The sequence below is a fragment of the Salarias fasciatus genome, chromosome 18 (assembly GCF_902148845.1).
Source record: "Salarias fasciatus chromosome 18, fSalaFa1.1, whole genome shotgun sequence".
Classification (NCBI taxonomy): Eukaryota; Metazoa; Chordata; class Actinopteri; order Blenniiformes; family Blenniidae; genus Salarias; species Salarias fasciatus.
Genome location: NC_043762.1, coordinates 15,682,629 through 15,710,532, shown reverse-complemented (window position 1 = coordinate 15,710,532; position 27,904 = coordinate 15,682,629). Strand labels below are relative to the sequence as shown.

At 44.7% G+C, this 27,904-nt stretch overlaps 1 protein-coding gene across 1 annotated transcript; it reads left to right on the top strand.

The window, feature by feature from the left end:
- Positions 1-39: 39 nt before the first annotated feature.
- On the top strand, positions 40-27,868 carry LOC115405197 (semaphorin-6B-like). Its single transcript, XM_030114703.1, has 17 exons — positions 40-135; positions 15,497-15,620; positions 16,573-16,684; positions 17,841-17,901; positions 17,997-18,059; positions 19,325-19,423; positions 19,516-19,606; positions 19,855-19,974; positions 20,558-20,646; positions 20,728-20,945; positions 21,031-21,162; positions 21,441-21,590; positions 21,689-21,865; positions 22,436-22,576; positions 23,327-23,404; positions 24,989-25,050; positions 26,505-27,868. The coding sequence occupies exons 2-17, from the start codon at positions 15,500-15,502 to the stop codon at positions 27,488-27,490; spliced, it is 2,700 nt and encodes an 899-aa protein (XP_029970563.1). The 5' UTR covers positions 40-135; positions 15,497-15,499; the 3' UTR covers positions 27,491-27,868.
- The last annotated feature ends 36 nt before the right edge of the window (positions 27,869-27,904 follow it).

The following is a 27,904-nucleotide window of genomic DNA, read 5'->3' as shown; positions in this document are numbered from 1 at the left end:
TCCGCCAGCCAGCCCCCCGTTCCGTCCTCCGATCCCCCGTTCTCTCCGCGGCGCAGAGGAAAAAGCGACCGGACAGGGCGAGTTGGTCTGCGATTGGCACCTGCCTCTTCCCCCCGTACCTGGCCATCTGCTGCGGTAAGTGAGCCAAACGGTGGGCTCCAGGGATGGGTGCGTGTCTTCGGACGGGATACATATGTGCGCAATGTTTTATTAGTGCCGCCACACGCAATGCTGCATTATTAGCCAGTGGATGTGCGTTTGGCACCGTCTGGACCTTTGTGGGCACGAGCGGGTCTTTGTGTCTGCTGCAACTTTGAGGTTTTATTCTGCATATTTTCAGCGTGTCTTTGTGGCATGTCATTGTTCTTTCACGTGTTGCATAGTGTCTAACGAGGCTCGTTCATGTGCATTGAATGATGTCTCAGCAGAAAAGAAAAAAAAAATCCAATTGCTGGCAATAGACACTGAAACACTGCATTGCCAGGGCAAGCACAAAGCTTGATTAAATTTCTAATTTCCTGATCTAAATGTGACATATCGCCTTCCAACCAGTGGTATACTTTATACCCTCCTCTGTGTGTTAAATATTTAATCAGTAAGCTTTAGATTTTTTTAAACAATAGTAAAGGTCAGATGTGATGAGTAAGAGGCCATAAAGTCAATTGATCATGTCATTACAGTGGCAGGAAATGCAGAGTAATGCTGTCTGAAAAGTTAAAGGAATATACCATATGTAGCTCCTGGTTGTTTAGAATTAGTCTCTTAATTCTCATAATTTTACACAGTGTTCATACAGAGACCTACTGCAGATGCAGAACACCTAAATTAATAGTTTAAACAGTCTCCTTATTTTGAGAATTACTTTGTGCATTTACCATAAATGGTTCCTAAATTGCCACCATAAACACATTGCACTTTCACTGCCACTGTGGCCTTAGTTGGGTGCCCACTCTATAGAGTCCCAGCTCTTAGCTGAAGTGATTTAGTGGATGTATGTAATTTACTGTTTACAACTTTGTCCTTCATACTAAAAGCTATCAACTTCCACAGGAGGACTGGAGCAGCTACCAGCTGCTCTGGTTGATGTTTGTGTTTCTCTGTTGCAAAGGAAGGAATAAATAGCTAGAGACAAAAAAAAAAAAACAAAACAAGAATGAATGAGCAAGGAAAGAAGGGGAGATGGGGGAGACAGAAACACAGACAGAGTGGGAATACGAAGAATAAAGTGTGACGGATTCCACTGTGGGGTAGTGGGTGCAGGGGGACCGACAGAAAGTTGAAATCGAAATGATGGAGTCGTAAGCGCAGAGTGAAGAAGTGGGATGAGGGAGAGGGGCTGCAGACAGCAGTCTGAGCGAGTGTGAATGGCTTCCCTGTTATCCCCGCTGCCCACACAGACGGCCACACAGCAGCCGTGTGAGCAGGTGCTAACCCCGCCACACAGCAACTGCAGGGAACAACAGGTGCAGCCACTCTTTCCCAAAACACCCGCCCATCCCAAACACACAGCTCCACTAAAGCCCTCTAACACCAAAAACACCCGCAGCTCGGAGCGAAGGGAACCAAATAGAAACTTCCACCCAAATCTAGGGAAACAGCAAGCAAAAGGCCAGGCTTGGGGGATTCAATTATAAAATTAATTACGCTGTAAACAAAGTTGGAGTCACTTGGAGCACCAAGGCAGATCAGGCTGCAGGTAAAAGCAATCTAAGAAAGCTTCAGGATGAAACCCCTGCCCACAGGGACATTTAATGAGCTCTATTGATCACATAGGGCCCTATTCAATCACATATGCTAAGCCGCAAACTGAGCATCTCAAGCACGGGGAGGAAAAATGGTCGGCTTGAAGTATAATTCAGACCACTGCAAAGAGAGTAAATCAAATGCAGATTAGTGTGCAGAGGTTGCTGAGGAGCACCTTTCTGTACCGTAGATGTGTAGGATTCCAGCGATCTCCTGCATGCGCGTTAAATAGAAATGAAACGGACAGAAGACGTTGGGAGGAGAGAGATGTTACCTAACAGTTTCTCTGTTTCTGTTGCCAAGAGAATACTTCAAGTGGCGACAAATTGGCTTTCTTTACCACTGGTACACAGAAAAGAACTATTAAATCTGCCATTAAAGCATTCGTTTTATAATTGGATTGCCCTCTTTCTTTATTTTCAACCCGGAGGAATTTTATACCGAGCACACCTGGGTGCATCAGCAGATTTCTCTGGACTGTCTTAATGTTGTTTTTTTCGTCTATCTTGAACCTTTTCTCTTTGTATCTCTGCCGTCCTTTTGAAGTCGATCTGGACATATCTAACGCCCACTGCTCTGCCGGTGAAGGAGGGTCAACGTACACGGTTAGAGTGGCTGAAATAACGTTAAGCTCCTTAGAAAACTACCGCACTGCCCAAACACTCGCCATGATTTCCTGTGTCAGAAAGCACAGAGGATTTTTCGCTAATCCCGGCAGACAAATAAACAGAGTGGTGTTTGTTGTCTAGCGAGTTGAAGAATTGCTTATTTTCCTCTAAAGTAGCCAGACAGAGCATATTCTGAGGCTCTTGTTTCACACAGCGTGCCATATTCATCTGGTCGCTTTCGCTGGGATTCACTTGAGCAAAAATCAACACTTCAAAAGGGGCGTCGAAGTCAGCGGACCTCGGTGCAACACAATCAGAAAGACCTGTGAGGGCAGGCGTCTGCTGGGCCGCCCATTCCTGCAGGGTCCTCGGAGTTTGGACCCTTGTGTGTTATTTTACAGGATTAAGAGAGCCAGAAGTTCAAGAGTCAGGCGCACACACTTTCTGTAAGGTGTCAAAAACAGGTTCTTACCCCAAGAGAGCTACTTAAAATAAACTCTGTTATGTAAACTTTCTCTGTGTTGATGTGAGGAGCTCTCAGAGGCCCTGATTGACACTTTCCAACAGGTTTCTTCAGATGCTTGAAACGAAAGCGGGGTGATTACAGTGAATGCTGCAGAGCTTTATTTACATGACGCCATAAATTGTACGCCATGAGATTAACAGCGTTTAGGTGGCCGGCTTGACTTGCCCGCATCATCTGGATTCGGCTGCTGCGTCAGTCACATGCACCATGTAATAGAATCTTGCAGTTATTTTCAATGTAAATCCCTCATATACTTTACAGAGGCCATGCATCTTCAGTTTTACGACCCTGTGTCTTCTCTGATTCCTCCCCCGAGGTGCAGCTTCTCTTTTTATGTGTCTCCGTGCACATTGTGTGGTTTCCGCACAGGTTGTAAGATGATAGCGTGCGTGTTCATTTTGCAGCGCGCTCCTACCGTATCATCCTGAGAAGACCTCTGAGGGTCCCTCAGCCCCGGGTCAGGCAGATGATTGCAAACGTATACAGGAAGATCATATTCATGATCTGTGTAGGTGTGAAACTTTAAGGTGCAGACATGAATATTTTGTGCGTGTGTGTGTGTGTACTGTGTAGGCATGAAAGTTATATCTCTCAAATGAATTGGTTCGTCTCTCTGCGCGTTGCTGGCCCTGCTATTTAACTGCTCGGCAATTTGATTGTGAAAGACGTCCCAGCTGTTCCAGCTCAGACAGATAGAGGTGGTCTGCCCGCTTACATTCTCTGATCTCATTTACATCACAAAATTGCAACGTGAGGAAATGACCATCCACTTCTCTGAAGCACTCCGGCACATACACACACACACACTCACACACACACAGACACAGACACGCCAACAAGATAAGCAAATAACCGAGTAACCTTTTCTCAAATGCCACCACTAAAGCACTTGACTTTTTACTTCTGTGCACCAAATAAATGGGGGTATATATATTTCTTTGGGAGCTTGGTCTATCTTCTCATATTTTGCTGCTTTTGTTGTCCAACAAATTCAGCGTGCACCTATGCCAAAAGCAGGCTTTAGTTATGGCAGCTTAGCCAGAGGGATTTGGAAGACTTTTTTATTGGGAGATAAAAGCATCTGAGCTCTTTGTCTCCCAGCTACTCGAGATGGTTTTTTAGCCTGATGAAGCTTTGTTATGGCTAATCTTCCCTCGCCTCCCTGTCCTCTCCTCCACCCATCCCTCCTTCACAACAAACACAACTTTTCTCTTTTAATTATGGCTTTTCATCTGGGGCCCAGTCACAACTGAAAGGAGGGGAGCAAAGCATAGCAGAAACACAATTATACCTGCAGGTAGGAGAGAAGGCTCTCAGGGGAGGTGTCATGGCTGTGCACGGGTTTGCATGCTGTAAGAGTGAGCGCCTGTGTGCGCACGCATACTGTGCCCGGGTGCGCATGTCAATCCACAAACAGATTCTCTGGCATTTTGATATCTGTTGTGCACAGACCACCTATTGTGAGCTATGATCCTCTTAGCAGGCTTCTGCCAAAAGAGCTATATTTGACACTACTGGTGATCAGAAGACTCACAAAGAGTAACATGCAGTCAGTATGAGCTACCTTTCAGCCTCTTCCTGCACCAGCAGCACAGGATGCGAACGGGGTCCGTGTTAATGGCTGCAACACTGAGACATGAGCATATAGGCTGTTCAGACACCGTCTGTGTTGTAGGAGAAAAATGAAAAGCAGGTGGATGTGGGCTGTGGTTCGCGGAACATAACACGCAAATAAACTGCAAAAAGAAACAGAAGTGTTCATTTTCCGTATCACAGTGGTTCTCAATAATTGAAATGATGCTGTTTTGTGCTGAATGTTAAAACAATGGTAATGGTTAGCTCAAGAAAATGAGAAGAGGCTCCCTGGGTATAGATGTCATAGACGCGCTTGTGCTGTGTAACGTGCTCGATTAACGCTTCTCTGACAAAACAGAAAATTGACCACACAAAAATGTGTCAGATCCATCGATGAAACCCCCCCCTGTCACTGCTGTGTAATTAGACTGCATCTTCATTGTCGTTACACGCACCGGGGTGTGTGCGTGCGTTGGACTCTGTGCTCATAGTGTGTGTCTGAGTGTGTGCACTGCATACTCATGTGCTCGCCCCCAGCTCCGAGCTGTGCAGTGAATGTATATGTGCTTACTGCAGTCAAACTCTGGTTAGTAACGTTTGCCCTTGCTGCAGCTTTGTACAGCACCATAAACGCTTGTGTGTGTGCACGCGTCTGAGTGGGCTTGCTGTCTGAGCTGCTTTCATCTGCATTCCTGTGCATATCTGTCCCCGTGCTCTCCAAGAAATGCTTACAATGTCAGTTTTGTAGCCCAGATGTTGTTATTTGCAAATGTTGGACTGCTCTGTTCCTGCGTTTCCGAGCTGTTTATCCAATATACGCCGCGTCCATTATCCACGAGCTGAAAACTGCCTGCGTTCATAGACTACTGTGTTTCTGTCACGAGCAGCAATTTGGGTTTAGGCAGAAGGCCTGATTGGGGAAGAAGTCTGAAGGGAGATGGAGCTCTCTTTGGCTAGACTCCAGCTCTGTCCATCCTATTTTAATTACCTATGGCGCTTACCCAGGGGAATATCTCTGTTCTTCCCTGTCTCTGTATCTCCTCTGCTCTCTTCTCCTTCATCTCCACCCTCTCTTTTTGCTACCATCTTTTCTTTTCATCTCCTTCTTTCATTACTCCTTCAGTCCTGCTGTGTCTTTCTGGGTTTTTTTTTTTTTTCCACATCACCTAACAGCACACAGCTGCGTCAAAGCTGTATGCAGAGGTAACCTTTGCATTAGCATATAAATGACCCAGTAGAATGAATAGTATTTTAGGATATTTAACAGCAAAAGACAGATTCCCTTAACTCTGATTAGAGCAGTTGTGAGGAGACAGGCAGCCACTTGAGGGAATATCGCCTGCACCTCGATAAGATAAAGACTCGACACAGTGATTCCGTTGCTGAGGAGTGCATCAGGGTGTGTGTGTGTGTGTTTGCATGCACGTTCCTCTTCTCGTGGATGTATATTGAATTGGATGATGGATTTCTGAGTGTTCATTTCTTTTCAGGCCAGCTTAAGTGATACATTGATTTGATATTCGTTCTTTAAACTTGTCAATCCAACAAATGTTCCTGCATATTCCTACGCAACTCGCTTCTGATTTAAATTCGAGCTAGCGCGTCCGTGTTACTTATTGATCACCTTTATGGAAAGTTAAGTGTAACGGTTATTATTTACGGAGTTTAGAATAGAATAGAATGAAACATAACATGAAAAACTAAGGTTTCAAGATGGTTTGTGGGGGAGCTCAATAAATTGAGATTCTGCACATCTCGCATAATCTTTGCAATTGTGGCAAAATTTAAAAGTTGGGTTAAATATGCTTTGGAGCAGCATCGGACTCATTGCGAAGTAGCATTGTTACAGTGAGAAATTATCCTCAAAACACAAACTTCTGTACTTTTTTGTGTGAGGTTCAGAATGAGAAAAAAAAAATCCCTCATTGTTTAGCAATTAAAGTTTGTGCACAAAAACTTGCTTCAAATCTGCTTCATCTTCCATTCACATATTCTGTTTGAGCAGCGGTCTGCCTGCTCAAACAGAATTTAACCATGCATATTTATTGTTTTGTGTGAAACTGAAGCCACACGCTGACGCTCGCCGAGTCCTGTCACATAATGAGAAATATTAGAATTTTCAGCAGCAACATTTCTTATTTATGTTTCCATTGGTATTTGTGAGGGTGGGATCAGTTATCAGCAAACGCTCTGCCCTCGCAACCTTGAGTGAAATGATGTATTTTCACATCAGCTTTCCTATGAGGATGGTATTTCTTGTTTTGTGGTATGCTAACCATTCGCTGGTGGAGGTCTTGCTCTACGTTCAGGAGAAACTTATGAGATCTCTGTCGGGGTTTTTTTGAAGAGCCAGATTAAGGACCGCAGGTGTGGATATAGATTTAAACAAAATGAAAATGTAATACCAGAAACATGATACTTCTCAAAAGGAAATAACAAAACCATAAATCATCAAAATCATACAGGAAAGAGGAGAAGGACAGACAGCAGAGACAGTGAACTCAGAAGACACGGGACAGGAACAAGAAACAGAAGTGACGGACTCGCTCGCTGCCTCATAAGTCTCTAACTTGCTACACCGTGCAGTGTGGATTTCATAAACTTGGTTACAACAGCAGTTTCCGCAGCACAATTGTGCTGACACTGTCAGCAAATAATTGCTCATGTTGTGTCTGAGATGGCCGAAATCGCGCAGTGTGTAGCGACCGTATGGATTTGATTCATGAAGGACTTAAGACAGCAAAACATACACAAACAAACAAAGACTGAATGCTGGAATTAGACTTGAAACGCAAGGGATTGTCAGGGGAGAAAAAAAAAGCTAATCACTGAAGCACAAAACTAAGCAAAAGTGAAAGAAAAACACCAGGGCTTTCACAATGTCATGACTTTTCTAATTTCAGTCCCCCTCCAGGCAGTAAACACTTTTTTCAAAATGTCAAACTGTAAAGCTTTTCACTGAGCATGAGCGATGTCCTCACGATGATCTATCAAACTTTCGACCTTGTTTTTTTATATATATTGATCGGAGTGACAAAGTTAGCAACTTATTTCTTGGAGGTTAATCTCAACAGATATTTAAGATGTAGAAATCTATAAATAAAACCTCAAGAACTGAGAAATTTGCTCAAAATTGTTTTGAAGTCCAGATTTGAGAGGTCTCAACACATGATCTTGGCAGAATTTTTTTGTGTGTCCAACAAATGTTGTGTGATTGGATGTGGTTAATGCAGAAAACGTTTTTCCAAGTAGTTTTGCACTTTAATTTTGTGTAAAACATGAAATCTCCTGGTCACGACTAACTTTAATCTTGTTCTTGCCACTAATTTCTGTGATTGCGTGGAGCGTATCCACCTTCAGTCGTTCTCACACTTACAGTGAGCTCACGCTGGAGACACTCCATACATGTCAGTTTGCTGCTTTTCGTGCCAAACCAGTGGAGAAACGTGGCAGAATTTGTGTGACTGAGATGTTCACGTGCGCAGTTTCACAATTAACCAAATGTTGATTCGGAGTCGTTTTTGTGATTTGAGTCTGTCCTTTAATTTAGCATCACTTCACAACAGTGTCTGAAAGCTTAAGGCTAAACATCTGACTGAAACATCTGTTTGGTAATCATGGCCCTGGTGTTGTTAGCAGACAGCTCGTGATGTCTTGTATTTAGCTCAGCTTTCACTAGAAATGGATTCAGAAAAATACCACAGTCAAAATATCCTTCATTCCCTTTAATCAGACTTTTTTTTTTTTTTTTTTGGGTGGATATCTCTTTTAAAACTATTAATGAAGCGATGGCGCTCATAGTGTGGCGTACTGAAGTGTGAAGGTGACCCACTTCTCCCAGTTTAGCCCGTGTCTGTGTTTCTACCCTCAAGCCATCTTGCTTTATTCCCGGCTTTAACCTGCATACTGTCCTCAAGGAGCAAGTGTGTTACAAATGAGAACAGCGTGTAAAGGATTCTATTCCAGCCGAGCCGTCAATGCTAAAATATCCAGCATGAAGCCTCGGCTTTACGGGTTACCATTTTTTTGAATTCGACTTGAACTTCCTCGTTCCGTCTTTTTCGAAATTGTAAATCAGCCTGTCATGATAATCCAGCCGAGGAAGTCTCAGAGCTTCACAGGGAAATAGCATTTAAAAGGGGGTTAAAAAAAAAAAAAAAAGAAAGTTCTTTTTGTGCGTGCTTCCTTTAGTCCAAAATCAAGTTAGAGGCATGAGAGTGCATACACTGTGCGGTTGTTCTGGTAATTTATACACATTATCAAACCCTAATGTATGAGAGAGAATGAGTAGGTGTTCCTTTGCATAAATAAGGGCCGGTTATCACGGTGTCAGCTCATTCAGAAGGATAGATTCCACTGAAATGATACATAAACGGATCCATCCATGAAAAGAAGCTCTAATGGTAAAGCGTACTTCATTTGTGAATTTGTGTAACACGTTCACCGTGTTGCATCAGTGAATGTTTTCTCGCACCGACTTTAAATTAGCCACATATTTTGCTTGGTTTGGATGATGTGGAGATGAAACGATTGCAGCCGCCCCATCCCCCTCTTCTGGAGAGAGAACAGGGATCCGCACCTCCCTATATCCAAGCGTGTGTTTGTGCACACTCATAGGATTTGGCATGGATTTCAGTTTATTGCCTGAATGTATGTATCAGCGTGTGCGCATTCGTGAGCTCACATGCATGTAGGCACGCATGTGTTGGAGGGCGGACCCGCCCTCCTCGCGTTTACATCGACCGCAACGGAGCATCTCTGCCGAGCTTTACTATTGGTTGCTACGGTAACAAAGGCACAGAGTGGAGTGGCTGCAGCAGCCAAACAGAGAGCAAGAGACACAGGCAAAAAAGAGGGAGAGAGAGAGAGAGATTTTTGCCTGTAGACGTAATCACAACAGCAGAGCGGGCTCAGTGCACAGTTCAGGTACGGCGAGGAATTGAAAGTCGACGAAAAAGTACCACGAGCACATGCCCATATAACATCTCATGCACATATGAAAGCGTTAATTAATGGCGGTGCAGCACAGGTCAAGGCTTTTCACGGCAGCATTGAGTGGGATTTTATTGGGCGTGCTACCGTGTTGATGCCGAGGCCCGCCGTGTGCACGTCTCGGTGTTTCTGTGTGGTCGGTACCGGCTCCTCGCCGGGGATCGGGCCCATGCTCTTTATTCCGTCTCTTTTTAGCGGGAAGAGGCCGTATTGATCCAGCTCAGCAGCTTTAATAGTTAAGATGCCTTGTGCAAATATGAGCTTGTCCAATACACACCAAAGGCCACTGAAGCATTTTAGAAAAGGATTACGGGCAAATGTTAAAGTCATAATGGTAAAATAAATATCTTTTGCATACCTTGTTGACATACTTGGAGCTGTATTAAAGTTCCCAGCGCGATGCCTGTACCATCAAGTCAAACTCTCTGTTAGTGGACGAACATAATCTAAAAAGAGTGTATACGCTGTTTAGGAAGTCCTCGTGATTGGTTAATTATGTGGATGTTAGCAGGTGATTTGCTAATGGGATGCTTGATGAAGCTAGATTACGCCACGTGGCTGTCGGGATCATTACACGCATCCCATGGCGACGGCGCCGGTGTCACACCAGTTAGTCCTATCACACCGGCGCGATCTGACACAAGTGGCATAACACCCTTTCTTCTCTCTACTCGCTTGTCTCTTCTCCCTTGATTTCCTGATAGTCGCTCTGTCACCAGTCTAGTTTTCATAGCCTGATGAGCAGCAGGTCTATAGCAGGCGCCATCTCTTTAATTCTGCGTTTTCTTTTTTTTTGGCTTTCATCTCTTGTCTTTCGGCGCAGCGGGGAGAACTAAGAAAAACCTTGATAACTAAACGTCAAAGCGTTGCCCCAAACCCCCTTTTCCACAGTCCAGATCGTTAAAAAAATTGCCTTTGTCATGGCATGGCCTAAAGCAGAGGCTTAGCATGTCGACTTTGGCCTAAATCTGGTGCTTGTTTTTTATGGATCAATAACCTTAATCGATACACACTTTAATGAGGAGGCTTCATCAATGATTGGACGGGGGGGTTTCAGTGTGTTGCATGAGCGCTTTGCAGGTACATTTGTGAGGGTGAGATCGAGAAATAGCAGGCTTTACACAGTGTTTTCTGAATTATTAAGAAAAATAGTTTACAAACCGCAAACTATTTCTGTTTTCTAATAAAACTGGTTTTTCCCATCTTTCACAGGGTTGGAAAGAAAGATAGCAGAAACCATTAGTCTTTCTGAATTAGACCCTCTATTGATAGGCTTTTTTCTCTCCATAGTTCTGTTGGTAGCTATATGTAAAAAATGCGGCTATCTAAATATTATATTCCAACAAAAATTTCGCCTATGTTGGAAAAATAAGGGATCATCAAGTTGTTTAATTTGTTCTGGTATTATTGTCTGCCGTGCTATGCTTTCCATTTATATTTCATTTGAACAAGAATTTTAATGACATGAAATCAGACAACCACAATTGAAAAGCTCCTCTCTGTTAATGGCTAAATGTGGTTTGGCGGTGCGGTACTTACCACTGTCACCTCATAAACATGTTGGTTTATATCTGGGTGGAATATGCTTCATCCTCCATGTCGCATGCAATCCAAATTATTTATAGACGTGCAAATAAAAACATGTAGCCCCCCCATCCCTATTTTTGTTGACTCTTGCTCTGGCTCTACTCTCCACTTTAAAACACAAACCACACCCACAATCAATTATAATGCAAATGACTGCTTGCTGCCCAAGCTCCACTCACATGAACACTTATCAATTCCTCTTTTCACTGCACTCATCACCGTCGTGGATTACTTCAGGCTGAATGAAACCTTTAAACGTGATTATTTTTTGATGATTTTTGATTGGACTTGATCTGAGTTAATTGTTTTGTCATGAACAATCAATGCACACACTCGAAACGCTCTTTACAAATACCAATAAATCGAGGACTTGCAGCAGTGACATAAATTGCCTTCAATATTGCAAAAATTGAATATCCTGACATCTTTTCTCATGTATTACAAACACAAGCGGCCAAGCCATCAGCATTATACTTAAACAGTTCCAATTTGTCATTGTCAGTGTTTCAAAACATTTAGGGGTTGCACAAACAAAGGGATTAAAAATAGATGTCGTCATTATGTGGTAAATAAAGAAGAAAGTGCGAGTCACTTTTTATCTGCTCCAACTAGTCTGTTTTCCACCCCGGATATTTTTAAATCCACAAACTTGAAAGGTCAGAGAAACGATCCAGTTTATTGAGTGAATGACCGAACAGATTTGATTTCTAGTTTAACTCAATCCAGAAGTCAAAACAACAACCGTGCTTAATGGACTATGTGTCTTTACTCTAAATTCTAAATTGAACAATTCTTCTGCAACTTTATACATTTTTTTTTTTGTGCATGCAGCATGTTGGAATTGTGATGTTTAGCTGTTGAATTAATTGACATCTGCCTTCCCTCGAATAAAAAAATGGATCTAAAGTGTTTTTTCCTTTTGATTTGATGTAATTATAACGAGCAGCAGGATCACATTTTTGGCTCAAACTCCATCACATTGGGTTAATGCAGCAAAGCTCATTCATTTGATAATGGTAATCTCAGTGGAGCACACACACCTCTTCTAATTCATCCCATCCATCTATTTAGTCCGCACATGACGGCACATTTTCAATCGAGGCTTAAGCATCCTGTTTGGATACCGCTCCTAAAATGTTCATAATGAAATGAGCCTGACCCTAAACCGGGCTCCACCGCTTCTCGTCTTGGGAATCCCAACGAAGAGGGAGATGAAAGAACCACCCAACCCCCCTCGGAGCTCCTCCTCCTCCTCCTCCTCCTCCTCCTCCTCCCTCCGAGATGGCTCAGAGATGTCAAGCCCCGCAATCTCCGGGCTCGAATTTCATTTGAAGTGGCCCCAGAGTATAGCGTCCCCATCCCACATCGCCCCGCAGATGTCTTCAAACACTGTGTCGCTCAATCCTGAGCGCGGTCTGAAGTGGCATCAACACAGGTGACTCTGCCCCGTCGATGTAAGCATACAGTATGTGTGCTGCATCTGGCTGCTTCAAATAGCAGTTGTCATCACCTTAGCAACAAACACATCTACCTCTGTACCTGCTTCACTGAAAACACTCGTTTTTTTTTCCTCTTCTTTTTTTTTTTTTTTATAACCTGGCTGACAAGATGAGAGATAGAGAAATAATGGGTGGAGGAGGTGGGTGATGGAGGTACAGAGATGAAGGATGAAAGGAAATAAGCGGGGGTTGGGCAAACATGGAGCAAGCCATTCAGGCTGATTTGATGGGAGCAGCGGTGATATTGCGAAGATTTATTTATTTTTTTCAGTTTCTAACCTTTCTTTTCATTTGTGTGCCATCAAACTTCACATTTTCCCAGATCTCAGTAGATCTCAGCTGCTCCAGACTAAGCCCCAGCACTCCGCCCTTTATTCTCTCGGTATTTCATCTTTTCATATCTTCTCCTGTTTTTCCTTGAAAAAGTATTGTCACGTCTGAGACCGCATGCACCTCCACACAAGCTGTGCGCACTGAGCTGCAATGATCTCAAATAAATGCAAAACATGTGTTTGATAGGGCGACTTCTGCAATTTATGTGTGGCAGTAACTTATGTTGAGCTTTATTATTCCACTGTCTTGGTTTTATAGGTGAGCGGATTGTGATATATGACACATGGGCTTCTTTTTGACGGCTTGACCCCCTGTGTGGGTTTTTAGCCATGTCGTAGCCGTCTATGTGAGTATCTGTTATGTCTGTTCGTCCGCGGCTCTGAACCAGACTATTATCTCTATAATTGGTTGATTGATTAACATGGGTTTCTTAACGGATTTCTTCTGGTTTTCTCTCTTGTGCCATCATGAGGTAATTATATATTGCCTCAACAACTGTTATGTTTGTTTTAATTGCAACTGGAGTACCTGCGTTTTACCCTACAAGCAGCCTTTACGACTGTTTTATGTTGGTTAAAGCCATTAAAGCAGTGAGTGTCACTCTTGAGATTAGTAGGTTGCAGGTTCAAACCTTTGTGAGTGTCTAATAAGTTTTGTTCTTGATGTTTGGTGGGTTTTTTTCTCTGTTATCTGAGCTTTGAAGTGTACATCATGTCGGATAAAAGCATCTGCGAAGTCAAACTGTACAATCAAGCAAAGTATACACTCCCGGGCTACGGTGTTGTGTACACCTGTTCAAGCACTTGTAAACACAGACATCTCTTCTGCATGGCAACAAACCTATTTAGGCACGTAAATATGGTCAAAACAACAGGATGGGGGCGTTAGTACAATCAACAAGAGCTGAAAACTGGACAATAAAGGACTGAAAAAAAAAAAACCATTATGTGTCTGTTCAGGGACAAACTGTGCTGCAAATGACACATTATGGAATCAATTTTTTTTGCAAAGCGACATTTAATGTAAGTCTATATTTATTGTGGCACTGATGTAACAACATCAGGAAATATTTTGCAGCCTGTTTGCCTCCGTCACATAATGCAGGATTATTGCAGCATGTCAGCCACCCTGTCCTATGATGCTTCGCCTAGCAGAGCAGTACACCATGCTAAAAACTGGAATAAATGAAGTTTTGTCCTCTGTGCCATAACAGAAATTTATAGAAATTATGTCTTTGTTGATTAACACGCTTTTTTTGACTTCTGGCTGTGGAAGGTTGCCAATCGTCTGAAGGTTACACTGACAGGTTATTTAGGGTTGTCCACATTACAGGGCCGTTGCTGTGGAGTTTAGGTGAACGCTCTCCACTCACATCAAGAACGCTCCTTCAGCAGGAACAGTACAGTACCGTTCTGTGTCAAGTTTGCATGTTCTACACTTGGGTGTGGCTGTTTTCTCCAGGTTCTCTGGTTTCATCCATGGGTCCAGATTGGAGGCTCATCGGTGTGTGACCGCATTTCTCTATTTCTGGCTGCCCTGGGTTTAATCCAGCCTTCGAACATAATCAGCTGAGACTGACTCCAGGACTGAATTGGATGAAGCAGTGCAGAAGATGAAAGACGATGAATGAGACAGTCAAATTTATCTATGGATTCATCTTTATGATCCACTAACTGGACAACGTTTTCTGAGTCAGATCTAGTTTTCATTTGATGTTTTGGTTTATTGTGCATGCAGAGCTCATCACATTCCACTAGGACTCCTCTTTTTGTTGTCATATGTTAGAAGGCTAATTTGCTGACTGGCTAGGGTGGTTAACGTGATAAATATTACTGTTAACATTAATTTGTTAGCCTTCAGGCAGTGGTATTGATTTAAAGTAGCCTCACAGGGCCGCCAGAATAACTCTAAACTCCTGTGTGCTCATGCATACAGCATCTTGTGCAACGTGACCCTTTTGTGTCTTTCTAACTTTTAAAAGGGCAAATATTGTTTCCTCCCTTTTTACTTGCCCGTGAGTTAAGGCATTCTTGACTTTCGACCTTTAGAAAGACAATGTCCAGCTTATCCACGTCACCCCCTTTGCCTCTGTTTTCTCTGTTCTCTCTGTCTCATTTATAAATACCAGCTATTGCTTTTTTTGTGCCCTGTCACCCATCAGGCTCCGTATAAAACACAATTAGCGAGAAGAACATTACCACACAAACTGACTTTATAACCCCGTGAGTGCTTTGTCTCTCGGTGTGTTATATGGCTGTGAGAGTACCCTTCAATTCAGAGTGTTTGACAATGGAGTGACATTTCTCACAATGGATCCCTATTACACCTCCGAGGCAGACAATAGCAGCACATTAGCTCCCTGCTGAATCCAGGTTTGTGGAAGTAGCCACCCTGCTGCACTTCTGACCTGGTCTTTATACACACAGACACACACACACACACACACACACACACACACACACTCACACACACACACACACACACACTTGTTGATCAATTCCTCTGCGCCTGAGAAATCTGTCAAAATGTCAGTGTTTTGCAGCAACATGTCCTCTCACCTCATGCACACTCACAAACACACGTATTGCAGTGCACAATGAAAAATTTTCTATCTCCTCTCTCTTTGTTAACAGTGCATGTGGGCTGCTGCCATGGCAACCGTGGCCCCTCCCCTCACATTTCTTCTCCTGCTGCTTCAACTGGCTGATGGCTCATTCCCAGAGGAACCCAGTCCACTCAGCTACGTCCCTGTAGAGGGTATGTGTCCTTCCCTTCAGAGTGTGTGTGTGTGTGTGTGTCCTCGTGTGCAGACTGAAGTGTATGTGCAACATTGATAAATGGCTTTGCGCTGGATGTGGAAATCGGGGGTCAAAGGTCGGAGCCTCGGTGTGGAGCTGCGTTTGAGCTACCCAGGCACACATATAAATAAGGAAACTTCACTCCTCACTGTGGCCGCACAGTAGATTAATAAATATTGGAGAAAAAAAGGAAGGAGAGATGAAAGCCCAAGAGAGATGAATGATGGTGGATTTGGAGAGGTGTGGCGAGATGAAAAACTGTGAGGCGGTTGAGTCGGACGAGACGGTGTTGGAAGACAAGAGAGACGGCCGATTGGTGGAGGAGGACAGAGGAGGAGACAGGTAGAGATGGATCGCCATGTCCTCCCCGTCTCCATCCCCTGCAGTCAAGGACAGCGAGACGTTTTCCCAATCTGTCTGCGGAGGATGTGGGCTTCCTGTGGGGACCTCCTCGTTCAGAGTTTCTCATAGTCGGAATATGCCGGCCTCTTTGCCCACCTCGTGTGTGCTCTCTCATTCATCTATAATGAAGGCGAGAGAGGGAGAGAGATAAAATGTCTTTTTCATTATGGAATAATCACAACAGCAACTACACACAGTTTTCTCATTATGGAGCTGCATGCATCGACAACAGCCCAAAAAAAAAAAAAGGAGAAGAGGATGAAAATGTTTCAGTGTGCCTCGACTGCGACACGATTCATCTCTGCCCATTATCTCTGTAAACAAAAGCATCGGGAATGAGTGAAGGCCGCATTGAAGTGAAGGTTAGAGAAGCTTTTTTTTTTACAATGGGCGGCGTGCCGGAGACGTGAGAGAAGTGTTTTCTGTGTCCTCAGCTGTGAACAATACGAGCGAGGCACATCATTTAAATTTCTCCCTCCGTCTCTTTTCCCCCGTGCGATGCGTGTCAGTGGTGAGGCGCTATCCAGTTTTCCTGGGCAGAGCCCATCGCTCGGCTCAGAGGCAGGAGCTGCACATCCAGACCGTCCTCCAAGTCAACCGCACACTCTACATAGGAGCCAGGTAACCAACAGCAACCGCCTCCAACTGGGTGCCGCTGACGTGTTCGCATTAATATTATTTTGCTCTCATTTGATGCCACAGCTTCCATCTGTCACTCTCGAGAGGACATTTTCTGTTTGTTGATGATGTATTCAGCGTTGTTGCTAAATGTCAAGTGAGAGCCGTTTGTTCACGGTAATCTCACGTTGCCTTCCACCACTGAGAGGCATGAAGAGGTGTCTGAGTACAAAACATTTGCACAAACCACATGGAAATTTAAAATATATACACCGAAACTCTCAAAAACAAAAGCCGTGATGATAATAAATACCATTGACTAATTAGATTAAGTACTGAATTGCATCCTAAGTCCATTATTTGAATGATTAATCTAAATGTGCAACTAATGTTGAGCATAATTAATAATGTTTGTGATCAGTGGACCATAAAACTTCCATTAACATCTTTGGGACTTGAATAAATCTTTGATTGGAGACCTATAACATTGTTTGATTGTGTTTGATCGTCATTTTGAGCCTGTGAACGAACAGAAAATCAGATTCAACATGCAACACTATTATCCAATGTTATATTATGTTATCTTATCTAATGTTACAGTAGATGTTTTATTATTTGTCAGTTAAACTAAAACCAATTGATATTCCTTATATTGAACCAACCTATCCGAGCGAGGCAATGGGTAGCGATTTTTCTTAATGTTTGCCCTGATTTTTCTGCCTTAAGCAAATGTCAAAATATCTTTTATTTCCAAGAGTGGTAAACATACCAATTTGTTATTCATTAGCACAGTTTTCACAATGTTTACCTCTCTACCTCAAGCCATCAAGTATGCAAATTTCTCAAATGAAAACCCAAATATATTTTTTTAATTAATAACTGTGATGATTAATATTTCCCTCTTCTTTTCTTTTTTATCCGAAAGCAGAAGTCATGTTCTGACTTGATAAGAGAGAAACAACAACAGCGCATTCAACCCAAGATGAATCAGAGCGCTTATTTTCTCATCTCCTAATAAGGCTTTTCACTTCGATTATGGATTCTGAAGAAAATGATTCATTCTTGCCTTTTTTCCCACACATTTAGAAAAATGCCGCGTCTCAATATACACAGTAAATAGTTATCCTCGGATTGATTCATTGTGTTGTGTGCTTTGTAGAGATGATTTGTACCGAGTGGAGCTGGATAACATGGCAGGAGATGAGATGTTTTACAGCAAGGTAGGATACGGTGTCGTACATGCAATGGCGAATAATTCCCACACAACGTACTCATCGCACACGCTGACCTCTGACCTCTGCTTTATCCGTCTCAGAAAAGGACATGGGAATCCAATAAGAACGACATTCGAGTGTGTCGGATGAAGGGAAAGCATGAGGTAAAACTCTCAGCGCGCTGAGTTTGACATCCACTTGTGCACACGTCAGACGCTATCTCCACTATCACACGCATGGACGGACACAGCAGCTGCTACAGAAACCTTATTTCCTTCAGGTGCACCTGCATGTGGTATTTACACAAATTTGATCTTGCTGATAGAGAATCGGCGCATCAGTTAATCACACCGGCTCAGTCAGACGTTACCCGGGCCAAGAGCTGTCCGTTCAGCTTGAGATTTTTTTTTTATGTTTTTTTTTTGTTGCACATCTGCCCCGTGTCAGTTTTCTCCGTAAACATCAATAATCGCCTGTGGGGAAAGACGCAATTGTGGGACAATTATGCGCGAGGTAAAGTCGACGGTAGGGTGCAACACGAACAGGATGTGATCAAATCTCGCAGAAGATAAAGACTTGATGGGCTGGAAGCTCGGTTGACAAAGTGGAACCTCCAATACAAGGTTTACTGTATAAATGTAGCGGCGCCACCGGCTAAAGGCAATCTGAGCACCACTGGTGGGAGAAGATAGAAAGGCAACGGGAAACATTATAGAGCAAACTGAGCAGGAAGAGTGACACAGCCTGAGGGAGGAAACAGTAATTGAAATCAGTTGAGGAAGGAAGGTGAGCGTGTGGCTGTGATGTGTGTGTGGGAGGAAGACAAACTCAAGATGAAAAAAAAAAAAAAAAAGCAGAGGGAGGACAGGGCAGCCACCAGGCTGTGAGAGAGAGGAACAGAGGCCCAGCGACAAGAATAAAGGATTTGATTTAAACAACACAGAAAAAGAGATGTGATTAAAATGGAGCTGAAGCATGAAGAGAAAATTCTACGTTGTAGTTTTAATCACTTCCAATTGTGATTTTCAGATAAACAAATGCAACGCTATATTGGAAAGATGCATTACTCATCTGCCTACACGGGTACATGTCATCCTTTTTTTTTTTTCTTTTTCTAAAATATTATCACGACAGAACTGAAGGGACAACAGTGTCATCGAGTTTTAGACTCACTGCCAGCATCATTAAACTTCAATCCACAGCCTCCACTTTGAAGACTACTTTAAAGTCCCCGTCCTATTGTTCCTCCAGATGGAGTGTGGTCGAGGGTGTTATTTCCTCTTGGCACTGCATCCCTCGCACTTCACACTGGCACCCTTACTGCTCTGTAGCTTTGGTTCAAAACCATCTTTTTTGTCTTGTATCTTTTTCTTTTTCTTTTTTTTCTTCTTGTCTTCTATAACCGTTCCCTTTTGTTTTCGTCCTACAGGGAGAGTGTCGTAATTTCATCAAGGTTTTACTCAGCCAGCACGGTGGCCTGTTTGTTTGTGGAACAAACGCCTTCAACCCGCTGTGTGCCAACTACACTGTCAGTATCCATCGATCTGTCAGCTGGTCACTCTCTGTGTATCTGCCAGTCGGTTTATCTATATCTATTTGTTGTTGTTGTTTTTGCTGCAGAAAGACACTCTGGAAATGGTTGGAGAGCCTGTCAGCGGGATGGCACGGTGCCCGTATGATCCACGGCACGCTAATGTGGCTTTATTTGCAGGTACCACGCGCTCCAAAAAAATGAAGGATTTAGTCTCAGGAGCAGACGTCAGGCCGCTGCTCCAGACGATGTATCGTCTGCACCCTTGTGTTTACCTTTACGGATGATTTATAGTCAGACCTCTTGGTGCATTCCTTGTTTGGTTTTAATCTCCCTGACCTTGTGCTATCTCTCTATCTGAATCTTCCCCCACTTCTTCTCCTTCTTAACCTCCTCTCTCTCTCTCTCTCTCTCTCCCTCTCTCTCAGATGGAAGTCTTTTTACCGGCACGGTGACAGACTTCCTGGCCATCGATGCGGTGATCTATCGCAGTCTGGGCGACAGTCCTGCCCTCCGCACAGTCAAGCACGACTCCAAATGGTTCAGAGGTACTTTTAGAAAGCAAAACATTGAAAATGACCCCCCCCCCTCGGAGCCAGGTGCTGCCAATACACAATCAGGGGCAAAATAACAGAAACCACCATCATTACCATCAGCACTTTGCTAAAAGAAAACGGAGCAATTGTTCACAAGTGGCTCAAGAAGGAATCTGACTACTTTTAGGGAGGCTAAATAATAAGGTACGCTCGGCTAAACAAAACATGATTGGGCGTCCGTTTGATAGTAATTGTGAGCGTGCTCAGGCACGGTGACATTTTAAGCTCAGCGTGACTCTCTGAAGTCGGGGCTTTAACGAGCCTCCGATGGAGAAGTGGGGTCTGTTTTCCATGGAGGAGTAAACAAGCGGGTGCAGGTCAAAGTTGGAGCCGTGCCGGATGAATAAATGATAAATAATGTGCATCCTCTTGTCCGTGGTCATAAATTAAACAGGACATGAATATTTAATGAGCGAGGCTGTTGGACAGCGGAGGCTTTACGTTGACGTGGGTGTTATTAAAGCTCCATGTCAGGTGCTGCGGACCCCAGGCGCTGCTGTGAGCTTAACAATGTTTTTTCTCATTTTATTTTCAGAGCCCTACTTTGTGAGTGCCATGGAGTGGGGGCCTCATATTTATTTCTTCTTTCGAGAAATGGCCATGGAGTTTCATCATCTGGAGAAGGTTCTTTCCCTCCCTAGTTTTTTTTTCTCTCTCTCTCTGTGTCCCTCTGTTTTATGATATTTTTCCCTTCCCATCTTCCAGGTGATGGTGTCCCGGGTGGCTCGTGTGTGCAAAGCAGACCTGGGGGGCTCTCAGCGTGTCCTTGAAAAACAGTGGACCACATTCCTGAAGGCACGGCTGAACTGCTCGGTCCCCGGGGACTCACACTTTTACTTCAATCTCCTCCACGCCACGAGCAACATCATCCACATGCAGGGCCGAGATGTCATCCTGGGTCTCTTCTCCACGCCTCCCAACAGGTGCCCAGACACCCCCGTCTGAATTTATCCAAGTGCAAACCTCATTGATACTCACGCAATATCTTATTTATCTCATCTCTGGCAGCATCCCCGGCTCTGCGGTGTGTGTGTTTGACATGCAGCAGCTTGCTCATGTTTTTGAGGGTCGGTTTAAGGAGCAGAAGTCCCCCGAGTCTATTTGGACACCTGTACCGGACGAAGCAGTACCAAAACCAAGGTATTATTAAGCAAAGCTTAAGCAGAAATACTGCAGTGCTGCTCTCCTGAGCATCCATCTGCCTTCTCCCCTCCTCTGTTTCCTCCTAAAGACTGTCAGTTATACTGAAACTTCACCACTATTCAGCAAATATTCTAATACAGCTTCCAGCAGAGGGGAAAAAAAACAAACCCCTCTCACTCCTCATTTCTTCTCGCTCTCTCTGGATTTCTCTCCATCTGTATTAATTTTTTTTTTCTCTCACTTTCTCTTTGACTCCCTGGTTCTCTGTCTTGCAGGCCCGGCGGATGTGCAGTGCAGGGATCCAGATTTAGCTCCTCCACCACACTGCCGGATGAGGTGCTGAACTTTGTGAAGACCCACCCGCTGATGGATGAGACAGTCCCCCTGCTGGGACACCGGCCCTGGGTGGTCAAGACCATGGGACGGTACACAGAGCGGCCCGGTCGCTTCATAGCATATGGAGAAGCATTCATGCATCAGGTCGGTCAGGAAACGTTCTCTGCTGACCCGTGTGTGTGTTCAGGTACCAGCTGACAGCCATGGTGGTGGACACGGAAGCCGGACCCCATAAGAACCGGACGGTCTTGTTCCTGGGCTCCACCAGAGGCACGATCCTCAAGTTCCTGATGATTCCCACCGGAGACTCTGTGTCTCACAGCAGTGTGTTTCTGGAGGAGGTGGAGGGATTCAACCCAGAGAAGTAAGATCTTGTTCTCCAATAAATTAGATTTCTTAGCTTGTAACTTCAATTTGCACCAAATTCCAGTATCCTTTTATATGACAACATCACAGTAGTGATGATATTTCACTGTCAAAGGAGAAAAATGGTGCAATTTTGACATTTAAGTGATAGCAAGCACAATGTTTAAAAAATGAAAATGAGTTTTGATATAAGCCTTTTTTCAAGTTGATGAATCTGCTGCATAGTTCAGCTTTGCTCGCTGTCGTTTTACTGAACAGTTACTCTGTGTTTTAAAACAACTCTCTCAAAGGCAACTGTGGATTTTGATGTTTTCTTTCTCAGTCAGTCGCGGAAAATCCCATCACAATTCACTGCTGGAGCTGAGACATACATAAAACTCTCCGCCCCTGTTATTTGTGACCATTTATTTCGCGGTTAGCAGAGGAGACTTTCTGTTCGAATTACCCACAGACACGACCTTTGACCCTGTCACGGATTTATTTGAGGCCAAAAGGAGTGAGGTGACCTCCCTCCTCGGGCTCTTTAGCCTCTGTCTCCCGCCTTCACGCTTCCTCCCGCCGCCTCCAGGTGTGGCGAGGACTCCCCTCAGGCCCGTCAGCTCCTGTCTCTGTCACTGGACCGCACCAGCCACACTCTGCTGCTGGCGTTCCCCTCCTGCCTGGTGCGAGTGCCCACATCTCGCTGCCATCTCCACTCGCGCTGCATGAAGTGAGTGGCACACAGTCACCTGTTTTTTGTTTGTGTCCCTTTGAGAGCGATCCATTACCTCCGTGATTGTCTGGCTGATAATTAGATCTGTTTAAATGTAACAGTGGACGTCGGCCAGGGCTGTACTTACTGGCCAACTTTTGCTTTCTCCGTTATCGCACCCTCTGTTAAAGTAACCGTCCAAACAAAATTTGCAATTCTGTTTTTGTTTCAATCAGCAGGGGATGGATGGCGTGTGTGTTTGTCAAATCACAGCTAGTTTGTTTATTTTAATATTTATTCTGGGAAATTTGTTTCCCTGGGAAATTATATTTAACTTGACGCAAGAGGCTTCGGGATAGTGAGTCATTATGAATACTAAGAATGCATCTGTTTATTGCACTCCAAATGAGGAAAATGTTTTGAAGTAAATCATTGCGCCGTGGCTTTGACTCCCTTAGAGGCAGGAGACACACTATACATCACAGGAACTGAACGACGCGTGTGCCGGCTATATATAAGGATGAATACTTAATGAGGAGTTATTATTTCACTGAATTCCTACATATTTCAGATTCCTCGTCAACACAAATATTTGGTGCCAGCAAGGTCACTTTTCATATTTTAGATTTTAATAAACCTTTTATCCCTCGCTCGGCTTTCCAGCTAGCCGGTAAACTTTTTCAATAAGTCTTCAACATTTATAGCTCTAGTTTGCTGCTTCCCCTGTTGCTGGAAGATGTGTTTTTTCATCGTGCTCATGTGCTGCAGGAGCTGTTTGGCCTCCAGGGATCCGTATTGTGGCTGGACCCGAGGCAGCACCTGCTCCTTCCTGAGACCAGGCACAAGGTGAGGACAGCACACACACACACACACACACACACACACACACACACACACACACACACACACACACACACACATACACACACTGCTGTTAATTGTTTAGTACCTCTGCAAACATGGTGCCTTCAGGAGCAGTGAAAGTTTGAGAAAGTTTTATTTCAGGCCTGAATGCTCGTCATACAGTGCAACAGAAATGCATAAAAACACGAAAAATGCACACAAGTGTACATGTCAGTGTTTTTTCAAACTTTGTGAAAGTTAATAATGAATCTTACATCGAAGAATTCATCATTGATATTTACTAGTCACATTTGGTGTTCAGCAACAGTCACTGAATTATTGAATAAAATACATATGACTTTTAGGTGATATCACGTTTAGGTTAGATAAACATGAAGTGTTCAATTTTTGTCTCAATCAATGCAGTTTAAGGTTCCATGGCTGTGTAACGCCATTCTGACCTATTACCTCAAAAACCTTTTGAACTGCAGTGATGCTGAAAGCCAAATTGGAAATCAATCAATCAAACTTAATGCAATTACCAGTTACTTGTCTAGTTTTTTTTTTTTATAATTACGGTATATTTTATGCTTATTAAAGCTTTTTTATGTAAGTTTCACATGCAGTATTCCTGTTTTGAGCACATTAAGGTACATTTTCCCCTATTGTAATGTTTGTTTTCAATGATTGTGTTCTTCACTAAAATCTGGAAATTGCACAAATTCACTTCTCCCATAATTATCTATGTAGCTCACGCTGAATTTCACTGGTCACAAGTTAATAAAACAGTCACATAATGTAAGGTTTTAATGTGGTTGTAAAGGTAGAATGTACTGCTACAGGCATCAATTAATTAGCCCAGTGGTTCCCAAAGTGTGGAGCGGGCCTCCCCTGAGGGCCACCTGAGAGCTCCAGGGGACAAGAATACAGATGGAAACATCTGGGGCTGGGGGAATCTCTTTTCCCAGCAGGGTGTTTTCTTTTTAATTTTTGAAAAAAAAGTCTGCTAAACAAACAAAGTAAAGTTAATAAATAATATTAATGTGTTTTTCATTGATCAGTGTCAGTACCCAGGTCTTGTATTGATAATGTTAAAGTTAAGTATCTGTATCAAAGCCAAACTCTGAATACAGTATTGTGATTCCTACTTCCAGCGCCAGCTGGCACCTGAACAGTTGACCCTGACCTGTGACCCTCCTGAGGGGTGGAAAAGCAAAAAGCAAAAATCAATACTGGGATCAATAGTGTATCCCATTACAATGGATGACAACTTCAGCATGCAGCATATCACTTTCAGCAATTACTTCTAACAAGCGCAGTCATTCATGCACGGCTATCTACACAAGTGTGTGCATGTTTACAGAAAAGGTCAGTTTCTGCACTGATGAATCATTTTCCAAACTTTCTTTCTCGTGCCAGGCGTTAATTGTTCGTTCATCTGCAGATCGATTACAACACACCACTGTGCAAGATCACAGAGATGTATAAAGCGATTTAAAAGGAATGTATGTTTTCTACTGTATGCTTTTGAGTGTGAAGAAAGAGTTTTCTCTGATGTGCTGCTCTGTGTTCTGTCTCTGCCTGCAGGCTTCCTTTTCAGCAAGACGTGGAATATGGAAACACCACCTCCCATCTAGGAGACTGTGATGGTAGGCTGCAGCACTGTGACATGGATGCTTGCTATGTACAGTGAAGTGGGAGCAGGCTCCGCCTGGTGGCTCGACTCGGTTATTGCACCTGTCATCCTATCACTGAACATTTTGTCCTGGGCAGTAAAAGTCTGATCCTACCAAGAAGTAGAATGTTCGAAGGAATTAGAGTACACATTTTAATTATCTGAGGTGTGAATTTGAATTCCCCTCTAGCTCAGCAAGATCTATTCAACCTTGTGAGAACAGCAACTGAGTGCTTTGGTGCCTTTTGTCAGAGCTGAATCAGGTGGGAGTACAACTGGGATTGTGGTTTCAGCCCACCTTTCCGACAAGTCAAAACACTCCAAGTGTGAGACATTTTAATTAGAGAGGATGTGAAAGGGGTGTAAACTGCATGTAAACAATCCGAGACTGCAGGATGGGGAAGTGCTTCATCCTCATACATATGGGGTTTGGTTTTCTCAGAGCCGAACATCTGACGCAGAGGATTTGAGAAGCTGCTGGTAAACAAGCTGGATATAGCTTAGCGTGGTGTCAGTCGGTGTCACTTCTGTAGAGAGACTCAGATGTCGCTGCAGCAGCACGGCGCCGCAGAGGTCCTCTTTGAACCTCGCTCTGAAATTCACAAAGTCGGCGGAGACCAAAAGAAAGTTGTTTCCTTTCCAGCGTTTTCCGAGTGAAGTGTTCCGCTTGCAGTTGCCCAGTTTCAATGTTATAAAGTCCATTTAGAAGGCTGTGGTTTTTCAGAAGACATTAAAAAATGGATACATGGCACAATCCGAGCTCTTTTCATTCTAATTCTGCGTTAAAGTGACATGCTGGACTCTAGCTGTTATTCCATTCCTAGAAACTGATAGCACTAGAAGTCAGCCATGCCAAGGTGCCGACTGGACGGATTTTAACTGTGAATGGTAGAAATGCGCAAGCGAGGCCCAGACGGAGACACGCGTGTGCTGCTGTGTCTGCAGATGGGAGTGATTAGAGCTGGGTGGAAACACTGAGGTAATGGTATGCTGCGAAGACAAACTCTTTGACCAGGCTGCACGATGGAAAGTGAGAGGATGGGAGGGGGGAGGGGAGGGGGGGGGGGGGGGGGGGGGGGGGGGGGGGGAAGGAGGGAGTCAGCTGCTGTGGTCTGAGCTGTGCTGATGACAAGTGCAGGCCTCTCCGAACCTGGAGCTTGTGGAGCCTCAAGGCTAAAATGGAGAGAAGTTCCTCAACAAGTCATCACCGAAAAAGACTCTATAGTAATGATGATGATGATCACAATGATTGCCAGTTATATTATTGTAATTATTGATTTATTGTGATATATTATAGCCTGGGTAGGGAAAACTGCTCAGTAGCAGAGAGGCAATATATATGTGTGTATATATGTATAATAACCGTAATTTTGAAGCACACCCCTTGGACACAAACAGAGGAAGTCATGATTGTTTCTTCGTTTTCAGGAATTCTGCAGCAGAGTCTGCTAATTGAACCGGAGAGCCTGGTCTCCCTCAACCTGCTCGTGGCGTCTGCAGTTTCGGCTTTCACCATCGGAGCGGCGCTGTCTGGCCTCGCCGTGTGCTGGATCATGGCCCACAAGCCTGCCAACCGTCGCCATGGCAACTCCTCTCAGTCCTCCATCCAGCGGCGCGAAAGGGGTTTGCTGAGTAACGGCGGCGGGATGGGGGGCTCGGTGCTGAGCGTCACCCGGCAGGGAGGCGGGGAGCGCCCCTGCACGCAGAGCGGGGAGACCCTGTTCGTCATGCCCAACGGCTGGGTGAAGTCCGGAGAGCTCGACCCGGGTTTCCTGCCCACCCCCGAGCACACGCCGCAGCAAAAGCGCAGAGGCCTGCGGTTGTCCGACTCCAACTCCGGAGGGTGGGACACCAGCCAGACCTACCTGGGGGGGGGCTCTGTGGGTCTGGGCTCGCCCTGCCGCATGCCGCCCTCCGTCTACCTGACCACCAGACTCTTCCAGCAGGGCGGCGGAGGGAGGCACGGCGGCGACAGCCGGGGAAACGACACCCCACGCCAGCACTACGTCTGCCTGAGCAAGCAGGAAAAAGGCGGGAGGGGGACGCCGAAAGCCCCTCTCAGGAAATCTGCCGGAGAGTACGTCTACCCCATGACCCCGCAGGACTCCCCCGAGCGTCGGAGGGTGGTGTCCGCGCCCAGCGCGCCCGTGGAGTACAGCGAGCCCATGCCTTTGCGCTGGCCGGCCCCAGAGGGCTACATCCTCAGCAGCCACGGCATGGTCCCCGTCCCGCTGCCCCCGCCCTCCATGCCCGCCCACAGCAGCCAGGCGTACGTGTCCCAGCAGCACACCCCCGGGCTGAGCAGGGCTCTGCTGCGGGGGGCCCTGGAGCGGGGAGAGCTGGGCGAGCTGGTGGATCTCAGCCAGCTCATGACGAAGAAGAACTGCAATGACAGGACTCAGCCCGGCCAGTGACTGCCGAGGACATGAAGGGGACAGAAATCTGTCCACGCTTGGAGCTCTTCGTTTGATTCACACAGATCTCTCCATTCTCCTCATTCTGTCTCTTCCTTACGCTCGTCCCTCGGGTCTCTTTTCCCCACATCTCTTATTGGATTGTCATTTTACCCCCCGATCCTCTCTGTCAGTCTCTCAGGCAACCCTTCTTTCACCCCCATGATGGGCCTTACCTTATGACTGGCTGCTGGGTCTGCCATTCATATCCCAGCTCACACTAATTGGTCAGATGGACTGAGGTTGTTGCTGTGTCTGCATTGCAGAGTTGCCTCTCTCTCTCTCTCTCTCTCTCTCTCTCTCTCTCGCTGTCTCTCTCACTCGCTCCACCCCTGCTCTCTGGCAGCAGGAAGAGGAAAGAATGGGGATAGAGGA